This window comes from Pezoporus wallicus, unplaced genomic scaffold (genome assembly GCF_028554395.1).
Source record: "Pezoporus wallicus isolate ANWC-B61680 ecotype Strahan unplaced genomic scaffold, APGP_CSIRO_Pwel_v1 contig_10810, whole genome shotgun sequence".
In the NCBI taxonomy this organism is placed as follows: domain Eukaryota; kingdom Metazoa; phylum Chordata; class Aves; order Psittaciformes; family Psittacidae; genus Pezoporus; species Pezoporus wallicus.
In genome coordinates, this window is record NW_026642731.1 from 29517 (window position 1) to 52231 (window position 22715).

Sequence of the window (22715 nt, forward strand, 5' to 3'; positions counted from 1 at the left end):
AAATACCTGAAAAGGCTTTCAGGAAAAAAACAAACCAAACCGCCCCCCCCCCAACCCACCAACAAAAGGGTAAACATATACAACTTGAAAGAAAACCAGTAAATTTAGAATCTACTCTGAGCTTCTGAAGACTTTGCTTCCTTGTCTCGGGCCTGCGCTGTGATGCTCTTCCATCTCCCATAGTGCCCCTCAGTACAGCCAAGATCTGCATAAAACCCAGAATTACTCCTTGCTATTCCCTTCCCCTCTGTGCTTTTCCCTCAGACCCCCTCCATTTACAAACAAGAGCTTTGCCAGGTTTTCTTCACATTGTGAGCAATCGTGTTTCAGACTGACTTAAAGAGAAGGAAACATTTCCCATTGATGAGGTTGCAGAAAAGTGGTGTCACAACATATCACGAGTTGTGTTTGTGAAGGTGCAGGTTATGCACCTTGACCCAGGGCTACATCATAAGGAAACGTGGCAAAGTAATGTATTATTACTTGATAAAGGCGATTTCCACACTTAGGACTGAAAGCATCTTAGATATTTTCTTTATACTGCAGACCTGCAGCAACTATACCTTAACTAAAGAGCTGCTTTTTTATTTTGTGTAGTACAATATCCATGAAGACTTCAATATGACAATTGTGCATGTTTTCTCTGAATAGAAAACTTAATGCTTAGAATAAAGAAGATCAGTCAAGACAGAAAAAAGTCACTGTTTAGGTAAAATACCCAAAGAAGTATTTTGTTTTAGCCTGAGAAAGATGATTTATTATTTGTTTTAGTGTTTAAGGTAATAGTCAATAGGTGTCTTTATCCTTATGCCACTTGGAAGTTCACATTACTAACATTTTAAAAATTCCCTCTTGAAACTTTTTTCTTAATTCAAAATAAATAAACACATAGCTGTAGTTTGACAAAAGTCTGGCAGCTTCCTTATGGTATAATGAAGGCGTTTGGGAGAACCTCCACTGGTATGAATCAAATCACCTTTGTGGAAGTTGGGGGAGCAGCACTGAACTGCAGCAGGACTGAAGTCTCGTTTTGCGTGGTTTACCCTCCTCGCACTCACTTTGTGCAAGCAGTTACAACCAGCTTAAAACCCCCGAACATGTTTTTTGATTATAGCACTGAAAACACTTACATTTGTTGTATATATTCTCTGTTGGCATAGCAGTCTGCGATGGTTTATATCTACTTATTGACGTATCAGTTGTGTCTGCGCACCCACCCCTCAGTGCTGTGCAGATGAGACGGCTCCATCACCCTGAGCGCAATTCTGTGTGTGTGCAAGCAGCTGTGCTGCGTTCATCAACCTGTGCTGTGCTAATGTGGTGTGTGTGGGGTCTGAGTCCAGTGTCCGGGTGTGCTGTGCGAATGCAGTGTGTGAGATAGGGGTGCGAACGCGTGAAGGGGGGGAGTGTGTGAGTGTGTGTGTGTGTGTGTGTGTGAGAGTGTGTGAGAGTGTGTGAGAGTGTGTGAGAGTGTGTGAGAGTGTGTGAGAGTGTGTGAGAGTGTGTGAGAGTGTGTGAGAGTGTGTTAGTGCAGGCGAACGGGGTCTCTGTGGGATGAGGGAGCGCAGGTTTGAGGTGGCTGCGAGGCAGGTGTGAGAGCCGCGGCTGTGCGAGGAGTGTTCTGCGGGGCACTGAGGCGGGAGTGGGGGCATGAGGGGACCCGGGTGGGAGACCGCGGCTGTGCGCCCGCGGGCGGGCGGCACTGAGGGGAGCCGAGCCCGCGTTCCCGCCGCCCCGCCCACGCCCTCTGACCCCCTCCTCCCGCGCGCTCTCGCCTTATGCCCCCCCCTGCCCGCCGCTGCCCCGGCCAGGCCAGGCCCCGAGGGGCCGGGCTCCGCCGCCTTCCCCCTCCCCGCCCCGCCTTCCCCGCCCGCCTCTCGCTCCCCCTTCCCCTCCCCGCCGCCGGGGCTTCCCTTCTCTCTTCATTCAGCGCTGCCTCGTTGCTGAGCGCTCGTCGCGCCGCTGCCCCGGCATGTCCCGCAGCCGGGTTCCCCTCAGCGACCGGCCCCTGTAGCCCCGCTACCCGCGCGCGAGGCAGGGCCGAGGGGGCGGCAAGGGGGGGGGGCCGTTGCCCCGCTGCGCCGGACACCGCGCGGCCATGGGGGGCTCCTGAGGAGAGCGGCGGGGAAGCGGAACGCCTCGCCCCGTGGCAGCCACTATGGAGGCGCCGCCGCCGCCGCCACCCGCCGCCCCCAGCGCGGCGGACCCCGCCGGCTGCCCCAAGGACACCGACCGCCAGCTGCGCCTCCGCCTCTGCGTTCTCAACGAGATCCTCAGCACCGAGAGGGACTACGTGGGGACCCTTCACTTCTTGCAGTCGGTGAGCGGCGGCGTGGGGCGCGGGCGGGGAAGCCCCCTCAGAGGCACCGGAGGGGGGCTGGGCGGGTGGCCCGGAGCGGAGCGGCTCCTCCCCGGGCGGGCCGGGGGCTGCGAGTGCGTCCCGGCGGCGCGGCAGCGCTTGCAGTAACTTGAGGGAAGTGCCTGAGGCCGGGCCCGCTCCGCCGAGGGGGAGTTCTGAGGGAGGGGGCGAGGGGCCGCCAGCAGCCGCGTTTTCCCCTCCGGTGAGGGAAAGCTCTGAGGCCGGGGCGATGGAGGCGCCGGATCCCGCAGCATCCCGGCGGTGCCCTGGCCGCTGGGCGGGGGAGCGCTGCGCGTGTGGCTCCGCCGCGCTGGGGGGTGACAGGGACCGATCCCGACATGAAGCTACTTTTCAGAACGCCTCTTCCCTTTTGTTGTTGTTGTTTAGAAGTTGCTGTTACACCCACCTGGAAACGCTACCCTTGCTGCCTGTTATTTATAAATAAATTTTATATTCCTTTTTTTTTTCTTGGTTTGTTTTTCTCTAACGGTAAACATAAGTATGTGAATGGGCCGGGTGTGTCTGTGCATGTGGAGACAATTATACCCGCCTCTGGAATTAGCCACGGACTAGTTCAGAAGTAAAACTCCATCTGGATATTTCCTTTTTCCTATATGGGCTCTAGATGTGGAATTCATCAGCATACCACCACACTCCTGCAAATAACTAGAAGAGCCTGCAGTAAAAGTTACTAGATAACAGATATGCCATAAAAAAGAAGAAGAAACTATTTGATCACATAGAGATCAAGAATCAAAGCAAGGGAAGTCTCTGCAGAGATTTCTAAAAGATTGGACAGGGCAGAAATTCTTTCTGGTGTTTTGCTAGATAAGTACTAAACCCTGATTTCATCTAAATGGGTTTAGACCCTGGACCCTTTTTGACCTATCTTTCTGGCAAGCTTTTTGTTTGTTTTTGGAAATCAGTTTGTCTGAAGTGTTTTTCAGATTCACCCAAGTGGCAAACTGTCCAGCATAAAAGATAAATGAAAAGGATGTGGTTGCTTTATGACCTAGTCTCTGCTTGAATCCTCCTTTTCTCTCTCAAATAGTTGAACTTAGTCTTTCAGAAAGCTTCCAACTGAAGTGCCAGTTGGCTTTCTTTAGAACTGGGATTCTGTCTTTGTGTGAGGAGATTGTTAAAAAAAAGCTGCAAGTTGCAGAAGAGCCCCACCCTACAGACAAAACAAACCAAAAAACCCTCAGAAAACTCCTCTGTCCTAAGTACTGAATTTGAGATTTTCTTAGCTGCAGGCTGGACTGTGGATTCAAACTGTGTGTATTTTTAGCTTCAGTTCTTACAGCAGAATGCATTTACAGTGTTAACTAATGGGATTTCCATATGTTAGGTAACAAAACAAGTCTTTATGTTCATTAACTTGGCAGTTTTCATGAGAACAGTAGTGAGTAACATGCCTTAGGTAATGGCAGGAGATGCTCACAGAGTACCGCTTGGTTATGGTCTCAGGATGGCACTGCAGACAGTCAGAGCCCTTCACAGTCACATTGTTACTAGCTGCTAGATGTAGATTGCCTGTAGTATTGTCTTGGTAGAGGTTGATTCTGATAGTGCAGCTTTACCTACCCCCTCATGGAGTTTGTGTTTGGTAATTATGTTTGAAAAAAGCACTGAGGGACAGGATCTTGCCGATCTCTAGGCCTTGGTTTGGAACAGCATTCACACACAGGCTTAACTTTAAGCATGTGTTGAATGTTCATGTGCTGTCCTAAATGTTGGTTTCTTCAGTCATTGGCCTAGTTCTTATGGACTGAATCTCTATACAACTGCGTTCAGATAGCTGAATGGCGTTAGCACCAGGGAAAGGAGAATGAGGATCTACTGCAGTATGTGAGAGTAAAAAGAACAGTGGGGGGTGGAAATTTTTAAAAATGAAGTTTGGCGTAAGAAACACTTTCTGCTTAAATTTGGTGGATGGCCATAACTTAATACTTCCTAACAAGATAGCACAAAGGAAAGAATTCTGCCCTGCCTCCCGCATTGGATAGCTAACATGACGTGCAATGGTAATTATCATTATATAGTCACTCGAATTACAGGCAGTTATAGGACAAAAAATTTGCCTTATGACACTCATGAAAGTAATGCTGCAGCACTGGGACACTGTAGTCTCAAATTTACTTAGGCCTCACAGATAAAGTCCACTTTATACCCATTAGTTTGTTTTTCTGAGTGCTCTGATGTTACTGCCTAGGAACTGCTGCTCCTGCCCCATGGGTCTCTTTCTTACCATCTCATGTTCTCTGAGTAGCACTTACCCAGTGCAAAATAAATGTGAACTATTACACTTTCTGGGATAATGCACCTAGTTAACACTCAAGTGTGGCTGGGTGATGTTAAGGGTTTTTTTAATAGTGTACTGAAATTGTTGTCCCAGATTTTATGGAAACTTGTTCCTGTCAAACATAAGAGGAGAGATTTGCAGGGTACAGATTCCTTTGCTTAAGAAACTTTAATAGCTTTGGTAAATAAAGGAAAGCTAAATCTCATATCTTTCTATCATCAGAATGAGTTTTCTCTAAGTGGGATGGGACACTTGTGCTTTAGAAAAAGGTTAGGTAAGGGAATTTGTGCTCTTTGTTAAATATTTGCTATTGAAGCAGTAGTCCTCATTAAGAATTCTCAATAAACAATGTCTTAAAAAGCAAACAACTAAATTCTATGGGTTTTTTCACAACACTGAGGTTGCTTGCTAGCAGCAGCTTCCTGTCTTCCCTGGTAATGTAAAAGAATCTCTAAAGTATTTAATACTATGGGTTTGCAAATAAATCAAAGTAACTTTGATTTATTCAGAGTATTTTTGGTCCTTTTTAGAAAACTAACATGCGACCATGTCAAAAGAAAGTTTTCATTTTTCTTTGGCTTTTGTATGCTTAGAAACGTTTTCCCCCGAAGCCACAGCAAAAGTAAGTTTGCTATAAACATAAGGACTCTATCCTTATTTGCTTAGCTGAAAAGATTGTGGTCCTTACTTTGCTTCCGTAGATTAGTAAAGTGGGTATCACTAAAGTTATAAAAGGTGGAGTTCTCTTTTCCCACAATAAAAATTGTGTTAGTCACCACAAAGAACACTTTGCTGTGAGTTTTGTGCTCATTTAATAAAAATGCTCCAGATATTTATTTAATTGAAATTAATCTTTAGAATCTGTTATATTTCATACCTTAAGTAATTCTGATACATATGGAATTTTATCTGTAAATTTAACTTGGATGTCCCATGCCACTACAGCTAAATTAGGCTTTTCAGTCTGTTAGGTTTAGTACAGTTAATCTTTCAGTGTGTATGTTGGTTGTAACATTTTTATTCCATTAAATTTTGGACACAAGAAGGCATTCCTAGTCAGTTTTGCTCCTGTTTAGTTTCTGGTACTCCTGTTGATAGGTTATGTTACAGTATCATGTATCAGAACTTTGAGAGAATGAAACTGAGTAGCTTCTCTTTGTGGGTTTTTCCAGATCTCACTAGATGATGAATTTGAAGGGATATAGCTATTTTTGTAAAACAGACTCTGGAGTTTATATTAAGTGTTAATACAATACAGATATGATACTCATATGCATATCATGATTTTGATATCTTTACTTTTCATACATTGAGCCAAAAAATGAGCAGTTACCATACTGAGAGAGGGCAGACCCTTTTCTACCACCTCACAGCTAATGACCTGAAGTTCCTGGTTTAACGATGAATATGCACATGCCGCTTTGTGTCCTGTCTTGTCTGCCATTTTGTTAGGCAGGTATGATGTTTCAAATAAGAAATCCTCCTTGAAGAAATGCTGTGTACATCAGGAGTATTAATAGGTAATACTGCAGTTGTGCAGATATGTTACTAACTTTAGTAAAGGTTCATTACACAGCCAAACCTTTTAAGCAGCAGGGAGAACTACAGGGAATGGATGAAATGTACTGCTGCCAATGTTATTAAAGAACTACTGGTCAAATAAGAAGCAAAGTGAAAAGTTGTTAGAAGCTAATGGAACTTTACTAAATGTTACTGATGCAGTAAGATAAACTTCAAAGAGATAAAGGCAGATAATTCTGTTATAAGTCTCCGGTAAGATCATAAACCATAAGGATTTTCAGTTTCCAGACTTCATGATTCAGTTAATCCTTTAGCCTCTTTCAACTCTCTGCAGCTATGTAGAAATGTTTTATATGTGATCTTATAAATATTTCTTTTCTACATGCCAAAATTAAACCAGGTGATAATTTAGTTTGAGTGACCAGTTGGGTAGATGTCAAAGCATCTGTCTGGTGGCATGCAGGTTGGCACATGAATACATGGCTGACAGTAGCCTTTGGGTACTGAGGTGCAATGTTTGTGTATTTTAGCCCTTAAGCTAACTCATTCTGTAGGTGTCTGTTCTTGACTGTGTTGTCAATCCATATGGAAGAGTCATAGGCAATTCATTGTAAAAAGGAAAGGTTGTGGTTTGTTTGAATGCTGCATGGTCATTCCACAGAATCTCAGTCAAATCTGTGATACTAACACTGCAGTACTTAAAGAACAGCTTTGAGGTAAGGAAACACAGGAACCCAGAGCAATTTCAGACATACTCATTGACTATCATTCTAAAAATAGATTGGATAGTGGGTACACATCAGTGGATGTCAGTATTTAAAGGTTTGGTTTATCAGTTTGGAGGTATAATCATATGAATTACATGAGAAGGTGTAGTAACAGTAATTACCCAATAAACCAGGTTGCAAAGGTAGGTATTTTGTTACATACATGTTTTTTTCTATCCTCTAATTTCACTGAACACTTAGCTCGAACCTGCATGTGCAGCTCCCACAACTTAGGTAATTACAAATATGTAAAGCCAAATTGTTCTCCACATTGTATATAAATATTGCTCTTTCATCTTTCCAGAGACAAACCACCAAATTGTAAATTTTAATGTCAGAATGCCAGGATGTACTTTTAGCTTGAGCAATTTGTGTGGTCTGTGCAGACATGAAAACAGTATGAAAGCTGAACTGTCCTTATCAGACTGGTATCAAGTTAGAGAAATAATTGCACCAGAGCTATGTTTAGGTTTTAATATTATGCCATCCTTTATTTTTATATGAAGACTAGAAGTTATTTTCCATCTAATCAATATGTTATGTTAGAACACGTGCCATCAGATAAATAAACCCACATCCTACAGACTCAAAATATTTATGTTATGCTCCCTTTTCTTGCTTGTAGTTGTAATAGATGTAGTATCTCTGAGTTCGCACTCCACCCATATTGAAACATAAGCATCACAGGCTTTTTTTTTTTGGCCATATTTCACAATCTCGTTTGCATCCACAATTAGGGCTCTCATACTCAGAGCAGCAAACAGACCATTTGTCTCAGCTGCAAGGTGTGGTTTCCTGTCTTACCCTGTTCTCTGCCTGTTTCACCCTCAGTAGATGCAGATAAACTGATTGTAGAAGGTGAACCGTATGGTGGGGGATTGTTGCTCTGTTATGAGACAGCGAAAAGAGCAATTAGGGAGAGGAAAGAGATGGAAAAGGAAATTTGTAAGTGATCTAAATTAGCTTTGCTGTTCTGTGTTTTGGGTCAGTTGGTCACATGCAGTCAACTGTAGGCAGTTGTTAGATTGCAAATGATCAAGATTTCCTCCTGTTGAGTCTTAACACTCAAGAGCATCTTAAAAGCCTCATTCCTGACATATGTAAACTGAGGAAGATCACAGCTTTCATTTTACATGGTATGTTTGTAGCCCTTCTGGTGTTAAAGCAAAGTTTGAAGCTGTAACATTAGCAAAACATAAATGCTAATGAGTTTTTAGGGGCTTGTGTTATGACTTGCATATTTAGGGTTGGAATTCTGCTAGTAGGGTTTTCTATTCAGACTAAGTGTAGTGCAAAATCAGCTGCTAGGGGCTGAAATGCAAACAGATTAAAAGGTTCTTTTGCTTTGGGTACAAAGAGAGAAAACAGTCTGGATGTATAATGTGAAGCAGAAGTGAAAAACAGAAAAGCAAAATAAAGCAAAGAGAAAGCTCTGAAAATACTCATTCATCTGAGCCTGTAGTCTGTAGAATCCTGTTAATGAGGCACGGGTCTAAGAGCAGGGATGGAGGATGCAGAATTCCCAGGTTCTTTTCCACTCTGAGATGTGTGTCTGAGCTTCGTTTTTCACTTGGAGAATTGTGTGACCAGCCCATGCCTTCTGCAGTGAGGCTTTACAAATCAAAGGTATATAGGAGTACAGCAGATCTTTCATATGAGCAAAGCTGTTTAGTTGTTTTTGCACTCTCTCAGAATCTCCACAATGAGAAAAGATGAGGAAACCCCTTATGTAGTTTCACCAGTTTATAGCCACACAGGTGAAAACTAAAACTCCTTTCTCTTTGCTTCCCTTAGCTCATTCTAGCTTGGTGTACATCTGACCCTTGTTAGCCTTTGTCTCAGACTTACTTTGGTCTCATTACATCCTTCTGAAGGAGGTATTTGACCTGCTTCTGGCTCTGCATCTCTCCCTCCTCTCAATTGCAGCAATATCATCAATCAGCCCTTCTGCCATTTGTCCCTCCCTCTCACTTCGGGGATGCCAGTTGTTGTCTGAACATGTGTTGGGATCTCTGAGGGGAGGGAGAATTTGGCTGCCCTGTGCTTTCCTAGCGCCATGCTGGTGCCTCTGCAACAAATCTTACTTGGAGTAGCAGTCATGGAGCTCGGTGAGGGTAGGGGAGGGATGGAGACTCTGGGCTTTGGTAGGAAAGGGCATGTGAATCAAAAAGTGAAACTATCTGCTATCACAGTGGAAATTGAGTTTCTGCACACAGCTGAATGCATGTTTGATTTTTACACAATTTTTTGGCTGACTTTTGCAGGAAGCAAACCGGTACACATTATGGGAGCCTGTTTGTCCCTAAATATAGGAAGAGAAAAACCTTGAAAGCTTTGCTAGCTTTCCACGTCTCAGATCACATGGTGTTTGTCCCATGGGCAGGAGTACTGCTTTACACGTGTGGGAAATGTGGTTCTGCAATTTTATATCGGAATCATGAAAAACAGTCTTGCAGAGGTTCTTGAGAACCATCCTATCATGTTCTGATCTGATAGGAGGGTCATTTCTGATGGTTAACCCTGGTGTTTAGATGGCTTTGTTGGACTAAATTTTCTTGATGAAATTGTCAAAACATTTACTGTTTTTATAAAAATAATTTTGCCTCTGATAATTCCTGTGCTATTATCTGGTAAAAATAATTTTGCCTCTGATAATTCCTGTGCTATTATCTGGTTCTCTAATCTTTATGTTTTTTGAACCCTAGTGTCCAAAATACAGGCAACAAGATTCTCCCAAGGCAGTGTTGAGTGAGGGAATGGATTACTTCATATATTTTGTATGGGAATATTATTGTAGCATAGGAGCCTTGAGAAGGGTTTATCTGAGTTTGTACCTGTATTTGAGGACAACTCGGTGCTTTTCCCAGTGACTGTGACTAGGTGTCTGCATAGAGGATTTATGGGAGCAATCTAGTATTTAGACTTCTGGGGTGTACCCTGGAAGGGCAACACTGAGCCCTCCTCCAGGCGAAGAAAGTGATGGGTTTTCTAGTCAGCTTTCCTGTGTTCAGATCCTGGCAGGCCCAAAGGCATCCCACACTGAGAGGGTGTCTGAGGCTTGAAAAAGCAGCATCTCCCAAGTGCAGTGTCTGCCTGTGGGCATCCAGATGGGTTGTGACAGATGAAGTTTTTGAGAAATTACTTATTTCTGTGCCTGCCCACTGTTTCCTTCAGGCAGTTGCAAGAAGATTTAAGGGACTGTGTGTGAATTTACCTCTTCTTTCCAGCTGTAGAATCCCTTTTCTATTGTTATTGTTTGCAGCCTTAAATGGCTTCACAGCCTGCAAAAAGTTTTCTTGGTAAAGGCCTTGTACAGTTGTAGTACGTTTTAGGATATAAATGGTGATGTATGTTTTGACTTTGGTGAGGCTCGAAATGTCTGTGCAATGGTAGTCCATACTGGTCGCATCAAGAGAGTACTGCTGTCCCATGTATATCTGCTTATCCCCTAGGTCTTCATTATCTGCAAAGACTACCATCAGTTTCCTTGCACAGAATGGAGGTTTAATGACAAAGCTTTGCAGAAACCTTATTTGACCTCTTAGATCTTGTTGAACCAAGTCTTTCCTGTGGCAAAGACTTTCAAATCTCATGCAGTTTGTCTCCTTTTTTTTGAGATACTCTTGAAACTGAGAAATGGAAATACATTGTTTCTGAAGATTTTTCTTTCATTTGCAAATAGCAATTGCTGCAATTGCAGAAATCCTGTTTTGTGGATCAAGTCTGTGAAATTGTCCTGAATGGTTCTCTTGACTGTATGGCAGGATTTCTTTGCAGTCCTTTTTCAGATAGGCAATTTTGTGCCATGCTTTAGATGACATGAAATCATGTGTAGTCCACTAATGCTGCTGGTTATTACCATTGTCTTTGTATTGTGGTGGGATACTTAATCCATATTTACAAAGCAGTATTCACATTAAAGTCTCTGAATTGAGAGATGATCACTTGATTAGTGGAGTCACAGGTGATGCTGTTCCAGAGTGTGTGAAGGCTCTTTGAATTAAGGGTGTAAAAAATAGGGTTGGGCTTGTGGCATTGGGTGGCTGCTACTTCCTCCTCTGGTAGGGTGACTTCAATTCATTCCTCCCCTGCCTCTCTTTTTGTCTCTGTCTCAGTACAGCCTTTTTGTGCTCTGTTTTCAATCTCTGTTGAAGCAACCAGTCCTGCCTCTTGGAAGGATGGACTGGAAGTATTACTGTGTTATCACGTTTCTTATCTATTTTTAAGAGTTCCATTTAGCAGTTGGAATGACTGCAGCATTCTCAGCCTTTCACAGCTAGGGGCAGGAACAAGATTTGAAATACGCAACAATGTCATTTCTCAATCACCTACAGAGACTTCATTGTGGAGCAGTGCAGTTAATGCAAAGCCATCTCTTATACAGGCACTGAATGCTACCTTTTACTATTTTTGCCTGCTGGATCACAGACTGGGGGTTGCATCCAGTGTGCCTAAAGACCTGAGCAAAGTCTTTGGATTTAAGTACTACTGTAGATGAAGACTCCTGCTTGATTGCCTACCCCAGCCCAGTCAAAGCTTTAACATTGCCTTCTGCACATGAGGTTGAGTAGGGCTGTAGAGGACATCCAGAACTGCAGTAGATAGGTATTAGGAGAGAACCTCAGGGTGGTTATCTGGACTAAAATGCCTGACTCCTGCATACATACTCTCCTTCACCCTTCTGTAGAAGCCACTCATCCAAACAGGCCTTGTCTCCCTTTGAACTGCAGATTTCAAGACCAGAGTAAGAGAAAATAGCTCTGTGGTGAGAAAATAGTTCCTTCACTCTTCCTAATAAGCTTTCCTCCTTAGAAGAATAACTCACTGCTTACACAGCTGATAGCCATATGTCAAGAGATAGTGATTGCCCAAAGCTGAATAGGACCTCTGATACAGACCATTCTGGGCATCATGATGCTTAGGTACAAAAGCCCACCTGCTTTTTCACCCAGTGCTATTAGCAAAGAACTTGTCACAAGCTGCCTGTGACTTTGCAGTGACTGTACAATGTGGAAACAGATGCAATTTCGTGTCATGCAGCTTTGAGTTGTGGAGAGGGCAATAGATTTCTACAGTTTGACTATTTCAAGATTAGGGCTGTTACTGAGATGGTAGGACTATGGAACTGAGTTAAAAGGAACATTTATGTTAATGTAAAGATATTGGGTCAATCTCACAGCTGTCATTGTTATAATTATTTTAATGGAAGCATATCAGCCACTCAGATAATACCTTGCTGCAACTTATCTGATGTCTCATGACTCATGGAGTAAATTTTGTGACCATTCTTAACCTGACTTTCATTTGCACTTTTGGTTTTGCTTGTGGTCAGTTCTTGTGCCAACAGGTTCCTAAACCACTTTTGTTTTTTTAACAAGCACTGTCTTTTAGTCATTACAAAGCTTTGTAGGCTAGTCATTGTTTAGTTGGCTCAGTAATACACTTTAATTAAAAAGAAAAATGAAAAAAGGAGTAAACAATGTCATGTGCAGGGTGCTGAATATATATTCCCTGGGGATTTGTCAGTTGTGTAGTTAGCACTGTCTAAGTATTAGGCCAGTATTTTCAGGGCTCCATCAAGCATGTATTGGGAACTACTTGGCTGCATGTATCAGGTGTAAAACTTGATGTGGTTGGGCTAAGAGTTTGACTTGCACAAATTAAGCTGCTGGTTTAATTGTGAAATGGTGTCACTACTGGTGATACCAAATCCATGTGCTTTCTGATAACATGTCTTGCCCTGATGTGTCAGAATGAGCAAATGTGAGTAGTGTGACCTTTCAGCGATCCACCTCTTCCTGAGTGGACTGCTTTTAGAGAGGCTTACAAGGTCCCTTGCAGCTGCTGACCCTGACTGCTGAGGTTGCCAAGGAGTGATGCTTGTCTTTGTGATCTGTGCAATTTAATTAAGAAGAAGTTTTGAACCTGTGAGTTCTGGATGGCTGTCAGATGCTAACTACCTTGATAGAATGAGCTTTCATAAAAGAATGGGCTTGGATTTAAAAAAAAGCCTATCAACATCATCCACATAATATCAGAGGTTTTCTTATCTTCAGTAAGTCGTTTCAGTGATAACCCTTTTGTCTTGAAAGTTTTGCCTGCTCATGCTTCTGGCATCATAGTGTAGTTTGACTAACTTGGAACAACCCGCCATAGGACACATGAAGGAAATGCATGTCAGGGAAGAGTGGAAAACTTGAAAGGTTGCAAATTTGGGGATTATTTTGGAGGCTGAGGAAGCTGACAATGAGAGGAGTGCACTGATGATACTCAAAGTGTCCTGTCTGTGTTGGAGGGCTCTGCTTTGGGGACAGACTCCTGATAAGAATTTGCATTTTAGTGAGTTCTTATCTTGGAGAGTTAGGTGGGTTTTAGCTACACAGTGAAGTTTCTGGTCCCATGGGCCTTTCTGTCTAATCTGACAACTGCTTTGAATTCATCACCTCAGAGGGAGCCGTTTGCTGCTAACCTCATCATTGGGTGGCTGAAGAAGCCCCTTTCATTTTGTTTGAAGAGGCAATAACTGAAGGCTGTAAAACTTTTGACTTGGTAAAATGTTTTGGATTCTGAAGCTTGATTCTTAAGCAAAATACAGATAGTTGTGGGAATAATGGGCAAACCTAATGTAGGTATATATGAGCAGGCTGTGTGCTATTTAATATGTAGGTCACAAAGCAGAAGGCATGGAGGCAAAAGTTTATCTGTCTTGTTAGATCTGATCAGTGTTTGATGCCTTGTATGGTTAAGCAAGAGACTTAGGCTACAAATGTGGTAAACAAAACAGTGCTAGGCTTTATTCTCTGGCCCTGAGGCCAACTGGCATGATCTGGTCTTGTACCACTGGACTGAGTCTCAAAGTAGGATGGGTGCTTTCAGACTGTCTGTTGGGAATTGTCCTTGGCCCATCTTAGCTCTGGCATCATGCCTGAGAATTGTTTAGGAGAATGTGAGCAGGGCTGGGCTGAAGGGTGCCGGGAAGTATTCTGACTGTTTTCTAACAGAATTGCGATGCTCAGGCCCATGTCCTGTCACTCTTAGCCTATGAGTATAGGCAGAGGCCAAGGTCCCCCACAGGCTGTTGCACATCTTGCTAAAACAGGACTCGTAGAACAGTGATGCCTGTGGCAGAGTGGGTGCTCAGACCCAGTGCTTCTTTGTGTTGGTGGCTGGTGTCGATGGATTCATAGCCTATGCTTTGTTATTATGTAAAAATTCCAGGTGCCAGGCCAGAAATGCTAGAAGTTTTGTCAGCCTTCTTTAGATTTTTGTCATTACTGATCTTATTGTCCTTGTTACTTGAGGTCTTCTATTTTCTTGACCTGTAGAGGAAGAGACAGAAAGAGAATACAGTTTGAATGGGTGGGGACTACTTTAGGACAGTGTGAAAATGAACTGGATGTTAATTACGTAATTCTGAGTGTCATTACCAACAGTTGTGAGCTGAGGTAATTGCAGACTGAAAGTGCTTCACATGAAGTGCTGCTTGTTTATTTCTGTTTTATTTACTTCCCTTTTTATTGTGCAAAATCAAAGGCTTCAAATGATAGTCACTGGACACTTGCATATAATTTTTTAGCTCATATCCCTCCGAGTGCTGGTGGTTCTGTCTCTGTTGTGTTACTGACACTGTGCTCAGGAATCAGCTCCGATGGGAAGCAGCTGTTTGTGAGGAGAGGGTGTTGACAAGACACAGAATGAAGGAAGAACAGAGGGGGAAGACTTCCAAAGAGGGCTGTAGAAGTGTTTGCTATGAGCATTCAGTTGTCATAAGCATAATCCCACAACAGGAAAAGGAGAGATGGGTATTGGGAAGACACTTTTCCCAGAGTTTGTCTCCTTCATTAGTTTATAAAATGTTATGTGTAAAACTATTCCTGTTGCAAATACTTATCTCTCTCTTTCCATTGGCACGAGTGTTTTGCTCACATAGGAGGAAAACAAGTTTTGAAAACTTGTCATTAAATAAATAATGATTTTCAGGCTATATGGGACAATGGTAATTTTTTGGGGGGGAGGGGGAGGTATAGTTAAAGTGGGATTTGCCAATTATTTATTCAAGACGAAAGTACCACTGGAGTTTGCAGCTTAGTTATTAAACAGGGCAAGGCACACAAAATTCAGTGTATCTAGCGCTGCAGTGCCTGTATTGCTGGGCTTTTTACTAAGTCACACCCCCAGCTTTGCCACCACTGAATTTCTGGAGTTCTGCTGCATTCAGTCCTCTGGCCTTTAGATTACACTCACATTCTTGGTTTACCATTGCCTTCTCTTGCAGTGGTTTGCAAAGCCATTGCACAAGGACAGATAATCTTACTGCATACTTTTTTTCACTTCTGTGCATTCCTCCTTCTCTGTTCAGCACTTAAAAGTAATGTATGCCAGAGTAACTGCACTTAGAAGTTAGTGAGGAAGAGCAAAAAGCATTAAGAAGCACAAGTGGGTTAATGCGGACTAAGTGGACTAAAGCTTTTGAACTAAATGCAATTGGAGAGAGTATTGGTTCTGGAAGAATGGAAAAAGTCAAAAAAGGACAGACCAGTATTTCTGAAATTAGAACAGATTATTGTGGACATACTACATCATTACATAGTCTTTATTCATCAACTATGATGATCCTCTAAAAAAATCATCTGTGAGCAGTTCCTGTTTTTCTAACTTACAAATTTTGTGCATATTTTTTATGACTATTTTCTGTTGTTGGTTGGGTTTGGAGCTTTTGTATGTTTGACAAATGGGGCAGGGCTTTCTTATTCTTTCCTCTTGACAGTAAGCAAAACATACCCTGAAGAAATGTGTGTTTTCCTCTTTTTGACTGTTAGTTCTCTCTTTGAATATTTAATGTACTGGGCTGCATCTTGATTCTGACATGGTGAACAGATCAGGCTGATAAAACTTTCATTTACGGATGGATTTATTGGTGAAGTTTTATGCAGTTATACTGAGTAGCAGAGGAAAAGATAAGAAGAAAGATTACTTAGGATGATATTCCATTTTGCACTGCATCTGGTAGAGCTTCTTTTGAGGACTCTTTTCTCTGACTTTATCCTGTGGGGTGCTGAAGCCAGGAGGAGCTGGCAATGCTGAGCCTGTTCTAGCAGGTGCCTGTTGCCTTGTAGTATAAGCATTTTCTACATACAGAATATGAACATCATGGATAGCAAGGTACATCTGGAAATTTCACTCTGATCTGTTCCCTTTCCCATTTAAAAGCAGCTTAATATGCATCTTGTCATAAAAAAGCCCAGAAAGAACAGACAGCATCTTGACTGGTTTTGTCTGTTACACTGTATACACAGTGTATATCCATGTGTCATAAGAGATTCTTTTGCAAAATAGGGACCAGTGCATCTTTCTTAAGCAGTTGCACAAGAAAAGCCACAATATTTGGAAAATAAAGTATGAATCAAATTTTTTTTACAGGACCCAACCAGAGGAACTGAAATTTGCAATCGGCAAGAATTAAACTGCTGCAGCAGCAGTTGCTGTGTCCAGGTGGTGTGTGTTTGGAGGCCAGGCTGCATGACATCAGTTCTCTTTTAATGTGGGTGAGCTGCTGGGGCAGCAGGGTCTCAAAAACAGCTTAACCCAAAGGAATGGAAAGTCTCAGGCTATTTTACATAAAGAAAATGAAAATTTTGCTTTGAAGCGGATGAAGAATGAAGTTACTTGTCTGTGTATATGCAGCACTTCTTTAGCTGTATTATCTCAGAATAGAAAACCAGTATTTAGTGAATGGAGAAACTGAGGCACAGAAAGACAAAAAGACTTGTCCAAAGGTTGCAGGGGAAATAACTAAAAGAGCCAGCAACTGAAGCAAAGTATCTTGTCTTCATCCCTTACCTTTTTGAGGAGACAAAGTTGAGCAAAAGTTGCCACACAAGCTATACATCTTATCAGTGGAAAAAGTGCAACAAAAATTTTCATTCTTTAATTTAGTCTTCTGGCAACCAGATGACACATCCTTGGTAGTTAGTGCTTCGTGAATTGGTGTTCTTAGCTCAGTTCCAGGGTGACTGTTAGGCATAACCAGAAGCAGTATTGACAATCTGTGCACAGACGAAGAATCATCAGGGATGGGAGGCATTAACAGTTTTCTGTTCTGGGAGTGCCTCTGCTGGATGCAAGACTGCTGTAGGAGAGTTTTTCCTGTTGTAGTCCTATGTGAACATACAGTGTAGAATGTAAGTCTTGGCTCATCAGGAGTTGCCAGTCAGCAGCTTCCCATTGCTCTCAGTGAATAGTAAAAATGTAAATAAAGAAGCTATGTTTTGTCTCAGACTTAGTGGCAGTTGTCTGAACAGTTGTGCTTATGCCAGAATCTGAGCAAGTGCAAACACAGACATCTAGTTGTTTCACACTTGCCTAGTCTGCTTGTGTTATGCGTTAGCTGCTGAAACTAACAACACTATGCAGAAGTACTTTTTAAAGCAGTAAACACAAGACTGAGTTCCCCATTCAAGCACACAGTGAGCACAAAGGGTGTGAAAGACAAAAATGAAGTCAAAATGTTGGTGGTTTGAATGTAGTGCTGGTGCTGTCCCTTGTGTTCACTAGGAAAAGCCAGTCTGTTGAAGCAAGGTAAAACTGTCTGAGGCCAAACTGAGTCCAAGGGGAGATATCAAAAAAGTTTTTTATGGAAGGCAGTATATAGAACATTTCATTTCTGGGGCTTCTCTGCACTTCTTGATTTTTGGTGAGGAGCTGCAACTTCAGAGGTGCCATACAATGGAAGTTTCTTCTCTGTAATTTTTAAGCTCTGATGTTCAGCCTTAAAGTTTGAAGACAAGTAGTTGAATCCTGAAATTCACTGCACAAGCCTGCCCTTTGGGACAAGCGGTTTTATTTTTGGTATGTTTTTCACTTCTCTGCACACTTCTGATCTTTCAAGGCTTCAGCTGCCTCCTTCTTGTCATTAATTTTGAAGATATATCTTCAGTGAACATCCTTGTTGGGTGTTGTCCTAATTCTCCTTATTTTCACATAAAAAGGCTTTTATTCACCAGCTGATTCTCTCAGAAGCCACTACTGCCTTGTTCAAACTAACACGTACCAAAATAAAAAGTGGCATAATTTATCTCTACAAATCAGGATACTGTTGAACCTTTTGAGATTGGTGAGGGTTTTTTGAGGGAAAGTGGTCTGGGGGGAGATGAAGCAAAGTCCTTGTAGGAATATTCTTTTTCTGTCACCTCCACTGATGTCATCTTTCTGTAAAGCCAAATCTTAATGCTTGAGACACTTGATACAAGAGGGTACTGTAGCCTGAGAGTGTTAGACTGTTTTTCCCCTCTTAGTTCAGCATCCCTGCGCCAGTACAACCTCCTGTTGGGTCTTGTTTCCCACATCACAAATCCTTGGTTGTCCCCACTGGGTGTAGTTGGTGCAGAGCAGAACACAACATTAATATTGTGGATACCTTGGGATTGTATTTGCAGTATTTCCTGGCTGTTCTAAACAGTTTGAAATGCCAGTGTATGAGAGATGCTGTTATCCTGGAATTCCTATTTCACATCGTTATCTCCCGGCTTGGTCTACCATACTCCAAGATATTGCCACCAATTTCACTTCAATTCACTGCTTAAGGTTTTGATTTATTTTTGTAAGCATTTTTAAGCGGGGTGATCATGGCAGTTACCACCTTGACTATTAGCCCTGCCACATTCCTAGAAGTTGAAGTCCCATGATATGAATGGATGTCTGGGGTTTGTATCCTCAGCTGTTAGTGTTTACAGTTTTATGTACAGATGCAGACTAAAGACTGCAGTGGTTTCATTAAATGCTTAGATTTTGAGTTGTATAAAGCAGCAGATGCACATCTGTGCAGCTTTGTCTGAAACAGAGGTGTAACCTTCAGGAGAGGAAGGAACAGAAAGTAGAGGACAATAATGCTTCAGCCGTCTCATTTAAATCGCTTTGCAAATGAGAGTCACAGTCCTTAGCCCAAATGCGTAAGTAACAGTTAATAGTTACCTGGATGGCAGCTGGAATGGCGGAGGATCAGGCACTTGCTCATTTTACTACATATATGTCAGAGACAGTAAACACTAAGAAAGTGGTGAGGAAGACACCTTGGGGCTTTCAAGCAGTATTTGCCAGAGCCTCTCTGTTGGAGGGCTGTATACCCAGGCGGCTGACAGTCTGCTATGGATATTGGTTTGTTATGGACTGTGTGAAGGCAGTAGCTGTGAGGGTGGGTAGAATAGCTCAGGCATAGCCTCGCTGTATGACTGCTTGTGTCTAGGCTGAGCTCTGATGGCTCTTCCAACCCTTTGCTGGTCACCTAAGTCAGCTGCTTTATTTATTTATATATTTATTTAGCCATGTTAACTACAGATGATATTTGAGTGACAGCTTAAAAGGAGGAAGGGAAACGTGCTGTCTTGGTCTGCTTCTGTTTTCTAGGCTTACATTATTTTCATGTATTTGCTGTGTAAGTGAGTTTCAACTAAGCTGATAGAATTGGTCAAGAGAGTTGAGACTTCCAAATAAAGTGAGAAAAAATTCCCTAGGCTGTTTTGTTGCCTTTTGTTTTGGGGTTTGTTTTTTTTTGTGTATGGGGGGTAATTTGGACTTGAGTATGCTTTTTTTCTGACTAATGATACACTAACTGTGGTACTAATGACAGAAGCCTCATGATCTTTCTGTTGCAAAGCTTCCTATTTAAAGATGTACTAGTTGTCCATTCTAATGGCATTTAAGTAGAATTTAGCTTTTCCTGAATTATGAAACTTTTATGGGTTCAGAACTTGACAAAAGTAATTGTACAAAGGTCTCCTGATTCAGGGTTATGCAACAATGCTGGAAAGGTGTTAATATAATCTTCAAAGCTATGGGGCAGAGTGTTGGGTTTTTTCCCTTATTTTTTGTGCTACTTGCACCAACCCCTGTTTTTTCTTGGATTCATCTGCCATTACTGCTCATTTGTCAGCTTGGATTGGAGCTGCCCTGTAGTTATTATAATATAAAATAACTGTTCTCAAAGTGATTCTAGAACTTATTTTGACCTTGAAGGTGATAAACAGAAGGGTGTAAACTGCTGAGAAATAAAATATCTTTTTTTTTCCTTCATGTAAAGGTTCTCGGTCCTTTTGCTTATAAAGGAACTGCAGACCTGAAGATGCAAAGATATTCTCTTCTTGGTAAGAGAACAGGTTAGAAAAATAATGTCTTTTACATGTTTCTGATTCAGCTGGATTTATAGTCTGTGTCTATGTGTACTAACTTAATTTTACAGGCAGTATTACAAAACACCACATATATGCTTTGCCCATTTATTAATGGAATGGTACCTCCTAGACTGTAGTGGAATTATGGGATTCTTGTTTGTCGGTAGTGGATTCTTGACTATTACTGATTCAAGTGGTATCTTGATGAGTTTACATAGCAGTCACAACTCCAGATTCATAACCTATTGATGTGTGGTTCCAACTGCTAAAGCATGCATGAGCTGGAAATCTTGGCAGAGTCTGGAGTGAGTTATGGAAGGTATTCACGCATAAAGAGTGTGGTGCTAAATATTAGATGATGCTGCTCCTCAGCAGCTCTTATCTGCTTTACAGGTCTTGAATTCTCCAGTTGCAGTTTCTTCAATAAAACAACAACAGAAAAATTGCTAGTTGTTCATATGCTACTATGTAAATATTTAGTATGTTCATATAGATACAGATTCATTTCAGTGGTGGGAACACATTAGGAACTTTAATCCTGGCTGCTCTGAGTTTTAAGAGGGGAGAAAAAAAGGAATCTACAAATGAGTGAAGGAAACAGGCCAGACTTCTTCAGAGGCAGAAATAACTTAAACAGAATAACATGATTGCTCCAAAAGGTGGGTATGAGTGAGCCACAAGAAAGCATTTCTCTTCATTTCTGGGTGATAGCTTTCTTTGTTGGAGAACAGATGAGCTCACAGCAGAGCCAAGAGTAGGCACAGTCAGGCATAGACACACCCCTGGAAGAGAACTGAAAGAAAGGATTTTTGAAAAGAGAAGAAAAGGCTAAAAAAATCCAATCGGAAGACTCGGGAACTGAAACCTCCTTTTCCCTTATAAAGCAACTGAAGAGCTCTTAGCATGAGAAAAACTGAAATACCATTTGTCTGACATACTACTTCATGCCCTTTCCTGTGTGCAAACCCCATGTGTTTCTATACAAGAGCAGGGAGCCCGTTTTGACCTTTTTGGATTAGCCACCTTGAATGTACTGCCTCAACACTGTGCTTTTTGGTGTATGCAGCCTTGTCTCCGCTCCTGAGATAAATGAGCGTGGTGATCATAGTGTTTACTGAATAAGCAGGTCAATACCATAGTCTTTTTTCAATCTGTGTTTGTGACAGATACAACCATCATACATGAGGACAAAGAAGGCTATATGGGAGACAGTGTGGACTTGGCAAAAGATTAATGGGCTCTACAGCATGAATGACTCATTTCTGGAGAGCTCTTTTGAATTAGTCTGATACTGTTGAAAATCAAGCAAAGTGGTAAGTCAGACAAGTAATAATTCTTGCACCTGTATAGCTAGAATAGAAAGATTTCTTGAATTATCCATTTTGTTATTGAAGTTCTTAAGAGGACAGTGTCTGGCTTTGTGCATGAGCTTCTCAAGCTGTCAGTATCCAGAAAAGAGCAACAGGAATGTTCTAAAGGAAAATTTGAATGCATTTGGATTGCTGAAGCTGAAAAAGTTGCTGAGATGAAGAAAATAAACTCTTCACTGTATCTGTAGTTGATAGGACAGGAAGTAATGGGTTTAAATTGCAGCAACTGGGAAAATTAGGAAATGCTTTCAAAAAGTCAGGATAATAAAGCAGTGGAATAGATAAAAGAAATGTCTTGAAGTGTCTGAAACTAGTTCTTGTTGAGAATGAATGAGATAGGCTGCTGACAGGAGTATGAAATGTATTGTACTCCTGCCTTGGTGTGCAGGGTGGTATTCTGATCTCTTACAGTCCTGATTTCATTCTTTGATTTTAAACTGTGAAGAGGAATTAGTCAAAGGCTTTTAAAATTGCTTTTTGGCACCTTTCCTGTCTGATTTCTTCTTACCTTTATGCTTTCATAACCCTTATTGTTTTAGTCTCATTGGAATTTGTGAGGGCTCTTTAATATATCTGAGGGAAAAGTTAGGGAGTTGGTGGTCCCTTGCTGCCTTGAACTAAGCTGGCTGACACTGTGCTGAAGTAGTTCACAAGCTGGCTGAGAACTGGCACAGTAACTTCCACAGTGAAGTGGTAACCAAGTAGAAGAGGTGGTAAAGTCCTAAATCACTGCAGTCCTTAGCAGAGTAAATGTAACTTAGCTTTATAAGCCGCTCTGAACCAGTTCCCCTAACTTCTCCGAAAGCCAAGCATATTTAAAACCAGAACAAATCCCTAAAGACACATAAAGAGTGGGGATTCTTTTTTGAGAAGTAATAGTAAACTAAGTGAAACAGAAGTAAACGTGGAACTACAAATTTCCCCAAAGTCAGAGTGTGAAATCCAGTTTTATGATGCTGTTACCTACGGTAGGAAGGGACACCATGGCAGGGGACATCCTGTGATACTGTGGGTAGATGTTTCACATTTGGGAGAGATTAATCATGTAAAATTATTGCCTAGATCCTCCCTTTTTGCCAGGTAATTTATTTTCTTCCTGGTTTCAAATATATCCTGCAAATGTGGTGACCTGATGATTTTGTGGCAATCTGTATATTGTGTTTGGAAGCTCTCACCTGCTGTAAAATCAGGCAAAGTCTCTTTACATGACCTGGTCTGTATATTTAAAAT

General features: G+C 41.9%; 1 protein-coding gene across 3 annotated transcripts in view; it reads left to right on the forward strand.

Annotated features, from left to right (window-relative positions):
• The first annotated feature begins 1887 nt into the window (after window positions 1-1887).
• Window positions 1888-22715, forward strand: part of PREX1 (phosphatidylinositol-3,4,5-trisphosphate dependent Rac exchange factor 1) — a 150814-nt gene continuing 129986 nt past the window's right edge. For all 3 annotated transcript variants that reach the window (XM_057432139.1, XM_057432140.1, XM_057432142.1), the window contains exon 1: window positions 1888-2320. In XM_057432139.1, coding sequence (XP_057288122.1) covers window positions 2159-2320 — 162 coding nt within the window. In that variant the 5' untranslated portion in view covers window positions 1888-2158. The remainder of the gene's footprint in view (window positions 2321-22715) is intronic.